The sequence below is a fragment of the Corticium candelabrum genome, chromosome 12, assembly GCF_963422355.1.
Source record: "Corticium candelabrum chromosome 12, ooCorCand1.1, whole genome shotgun sequence".
Lineage (NCBI taxonomy): Eukaryota > Metazoa > Porifera > Homoscleromorpha > Homosclerophorida > Plakinidae > Corticium > Corticium candelabrum.
The window spans coordinates 4,680,041-4,685,040 of record NC_085096.1 but is presented as its reverse complement, the minus strand read 5'-3'; the positions used below and the strand labels follow the sequence as shown (position 1 = coordinate 4,685,040).

At 40.4% G+C, this 5,000-nt stretch overlaps 1 protein-coding gene across 1 annotated transcript in view; it reads right to left on the bottom strand.

Moving 5' to 3' along the window:
• The window catches only part of LOC134187853 (uncharacterized), an 11,719-nt gene that overhangs the window by 4,098 nt on the left and 2,621 nt on the right, over positions 1 to 5,000 (bottom strand). The window contains exons 2-7 of the mRNA XM_062656021.1: positions 3,339 to 3,413; positions 3,111 to 3,263; positions 2,354 to 2,441; positions 2,268 to 2,297; positions 1,537 to 1,682; positions 807 to 1,191 (exon numbers count right to left, since the gene is read on the bottom strand). Coding sequence (XP_062512005.1) covers positions 807 to 1,191; positions 1,537 to 1,682; positions 2,268 to 2,297; positions 2,354 to 2,441; positions 3,111 to 3,263; positions 3,339 to 3,413 — 877 coding nt within the window. The remainder of the gene's footprint in view (positions 1 to 806; positions 1,192 to 1,536; positions 1,683 to 2,267; positions 2,298 to 2,353; positions 2,442 to 3,110; positions 3,264 to 3,338; positions 3,414 to 5,000) is intronic.

Here is a 5,000-nt window from a genome sequence, read left to right as displayed (position 1 = left end):
CTGCATGTTGCAATCCTTCCACCTGAGATGTTGACAACCACAATGGGAAGAGAGGGTGGGATTTGATCTGTGCATGCCTTTCTCACCTAAATCAACTCTAAGCACAGGTTTGTCTGTGACGATCACTGTAACACTAAGATACTAAAGAGAAATTTTTGAAAGACAGGGAACTATCATTACCCAATACAACTGTGACCTGACCACAGATCGCGTATTGGGCTATTTCGACACAGATAAAGACATGAATAAGATTTGCTGAAATCAGCAACTCAGGCTATCATGTACAGTAATGTCTATCTTGCAAATCCAGGAATCAAAATCCAAGAAAACATAAGTTGTTACTCATAGAACTTAGAGGCCCTCTTTGCCATTGAAATCTACTGTTGCAAGTAGATACAACAGTAAAAGACAGACAGACAGACAGACAGACAGACAAACAGATAGACAGACAGACCAACTGACTGACAAACAGACAGACAAACAAACAATCAGACAGAGAGACAGACCGATAGACAGACAGCTAGACAGACATACAAACAGACATACATACATACATACATACATACATACATACATACATACATACATACATACATACAGACAGACAGACAGAGACAGACCGATGTCAGACCGACAGACTGACAGGCACATTACCATGTGCACGAAAGCAGCATAATTTGTCTGGCAATGTGATGCACAAAAGGAGCTCTCTTAGATACACACTCCATTCGAACCATCAGTTGCATTTACTATTTCTCCATATTTGTATTTGTAGGATAGTTTATCAATTAACAGTGATTATTTACCTTCTGGTTTGTCCTTCATTGGGACTTGGACTTTTGCTATATCGATACAGCCAAGATGTTCTTTGTGGCTCCTCTGGTGGCATCACGTTGGTAACCTCCTCCTCCTCCTCCTCTTCCTCCTGTACCTCCTCTACTTCGTCAACATCTTCTACCTCTTCATTGCCTTCGTCTTCAGACTCACTCTCAGTATTTTTGAGTTTTTTATTCTTTGCCTTCTTTGATTTTTTCTTTGCTTTCCGTTTCTTCTTCAGCTTTCGTTTCTTCTTTTCTTTCTTTTTCTTCTCGTCTTCACTCGATGATTCATCCGAGTCAGAACTTGATCCTGACGAGCTGCTATTGGAAGAAATATCAGAAATGGCTGGCATCTTTTTGCTACTCCGAGCATCTGTCAAGGAAGAAGTGCAAACCTATTAGTAGGTAAACTGGTAGATGCTAATAATTGCCTTGTCAGGGTTGATATGATGTACAACACAGACAAGAGAAATGAGTTGAATGCAAAAACATATTCACACACACACACACGAACACACACACACACACACACACACACACACACACACACACACACACACACACACACACACACACACACCATATTTCTTCAAATAATCCATAGAAATTTTTTATCTTTGAATGTCAACCAACAAGAGAAATCAATGGAAAAGGAAATTATTTGTGAACAACCTCTATTCATGTAATATAATCCAAAATATTGTGACACTCTACATACCATTCTTCGGCTTCAAGTATACAAGCTCTCCACAGTTTGAAATAAGAATGACTCCTTTCGGCTTGCTCTGCCCATCTACGTCCTGGTTTTCTATGACAGTCACCACGTCTTTCCCGTCTACCACTCGACCAAAGACAACATGTTTTCTAAGCAAAAGATAATCAGAAAACAAATTTCTAGGTCAATTTGTAAATCAGCAAATGTGTTGGTTTGTTGCTGTGTGTGTGTGTGTGTGTGTGTGTGTGTGTGTGTGTGTGTGTGTGTGTGTGTGTGTGTGTGTGTGTGTGTGTGTGTGTGTGTGTGTGTCTGTGTGTGTCTGTGTGTGTCTGTGTGTGTCAATCAGGACAATTGGGAGTCACTGGTGTCTGATCGTTTGGTTTGGAGGAAGAAAGTGTCATCTGGTCTAAAGAAGTTTGAGAATGAGACAATGAAAAATTAAAAGGACGACACATACATCAGCAAATGGCTCAAGGAGTGATTACAAGTCAATATGTATGTGCCATCTGTCATCGCGATTGTCATTCTTGTATTGGTTTCTATGCACATGAACAAGCACACAAGCGATGGTTGAATTCTACTCAGTAGAGAAGTCATGAACTCGTACACGAGTAGCGGACAATGTAATGTAATGTGTGTGTGTGTGTGTGTGTGTGTGTGTGTGTGTGTGTGTGTGTGTGTGTGTGTGTGTGTGTGTGTGTGCAATTACATTCCCTTGTTGCCAAGTGTCTTACCCATCCAAATGAGGACACGGAACTGTTGTTCTATAACCAAACTTCAGTTTAACTTAAACAACAAAAGAATCCCAAGCAAATCTTACATGAAAAACTGTGACCCATTCGTGTTTGGTCCACGATTAGCCATTGAGAGTAAAAACTTGTTGTCATGCTTTAACTCAAAATTTTCATCTGTTATGTACATTGATGTGTAAGCAAGTTGCACATGACCACACATGCACAAGTGCACACAAACACACACACACACACACACACACACACACACACACACACACACACACACACACACACACACACACACACACACACACACACACACACACACACTCACACATGCTGTGACACACAAACACACACAGACACACACAGACAAACACACACACACACACACACACACACACACACACACACACACACACACACACACACACACACAGACACATACACAGACACAGACACAGACACAGACACACACACTCACACACACACACACACACACACACACACACACACACACACACAAACACGCAAACACACACACACACACACACACACACACACACACACACACACACACACACACACACACACACACACACACACAAACACACACACACACACAGACACAGACACAGACACAGACACAGACACAGACACAGACACAGACACAGACACAGACACAGACACAGACACACACACACACACACACACACACACACACACACACACACACACACACACAGACACAGACACAGACACAGACACAGACACAGACACAGACACAGACACAGACACAGACACAGACACAGACACAGACACACACACACACACACACCAAACCTTCAAATGTTCCACCATAGATCGATTCTCCTCCCGTTCCCGTCCCTTTACTGAAGTCACCACTCTGTACCATAAAACCCTTAATAACTCTATGAAACTTCGTTCCACGATAATGCAGGGGCTTCGACGTCGTCTCTCCCTGTCCCTTCTCACCTACTCAACAACCAACATTCAACAAACCACAAATAAAGGCCACAATATACACATACACTTTACATACAACTTCACCTGTACAAAGACATCTAAAGTTCTCACACGTTTTCGGACAAACATCGGTAAACAATTCAAAGACAATCCGTCCAACTGCAAAGAGTACATGAATTATTTAGTTAAGATATAAGTACACAACTTGCACATTTTAACATATGAAGTATGAAGAATGTCATGTATGAGTATACTTGAGTATTACCCCACCCACCCCCAATGGTTGGCCAGAATCAAAGGTCAAGTATGTAATGGCGTCTTACTCAAATATTGACACCGAATGTTGTTAATAGGTGGAATTGATTGAATTTATTAACTTAAACAGCATGTTGCTACACTATAGTAGAACTACAAACCACCACCACTACCTAACTATAGAAACCCAATCTGCTATGGTATCTGAGTCATTGAAACGTTCAACACGTGGTCAGACGGCAAGTACAAGTGAAAGAATGTCAGCATTTCTATAAACGCAAATCACAGTGGAAAGCGCTAATTAGCACTAATTAAATTACTAAGAGGTGTGAAAATCTTAGAGCCTTGGTGGTGGAAGTTGGGGCTGGGGGCTTACTTGAGCCGTGGGATAATAATCAAGCGAGTACGGTAGGGCAGTTAGACACCATTATTCCAACCAATTTGGTTGTGCGTTGTACTGTCAGTCTGATAGTGTCACATTACATTAGGTGACCTTTCCTAGTAACCAATACAAATACAAATGATGTAAGTAAGTATGCATGTATGTATGTATGTATGTAAGTATGTATGTATGTAAGTATGCAAGTAAGTATGTACGTATGTATGTATGTAAGTATATATGTATGTAAGTATATATGTATGTGGCTCAATTGGTTAGAGTGTGTAGTTGGAGATTGGAAACATCCGGGACCTTTGGGTCAGAGTTCGAGTGTGGGAGGGCCACATACATAAGTTCCCTTGGGCAAGGAACTAACATACAATTGCCTCTCTCTCCGGAGTGTCAGCTTCTGTCCAAGAAGCAAAGAAGAAGTTACATATAGACAGTGACTGCTGATAGTGTTTCAATTGTATACTAGTATCGTAGATTGTATACCAGTATCACAGAAAGTATGGTAGAAAGTATAGTAGCAAGTACTTAGTAGTGTCTGCAGTTATTGACGGTTGGAAACCAAATTGGAAAGCCTTAGCATGCTTAAGCTTATAGCTAAAGACGTTAGTGGTCTTGATGGTCACAAAGTTGCTACAGAACAATACATATTCTCATGTCATCTGGTAATCTTAGAGAGTGCATAGTCTCCTTGTCGGTGTTTAGTTGAGGTAAATTCCTGTTGACCTTTCACACAAAGAAGTGCTAATGAGACTTCGGTTGCAACAGGTCTTCTACTAATCTTCAATCTCATGTTTTGTACACCCTTACTCTTTAGGTCAGCTCATAATATTCCAGTTTTATTAAATCAACTTGTAATTGTAATAATCTACTGTATTATCTGTCTGTCTGTCTGTCTTATGTTTAACAAGATTATTTATGTTCAATGAGCTTTTCAAAAAGATCTGAGTGGCAATTATATTGAATAGTCTACGTAACTTCAAGACTTTACATAGAGTCTTCTGACATTTTGTTACAGTTAGCTAATCGCACTTCTTTTTAAAATTGTAGTTTATGTCTATCGATTTTTTTGTCTCATCTATGGAACGCAAGATATCTACTAC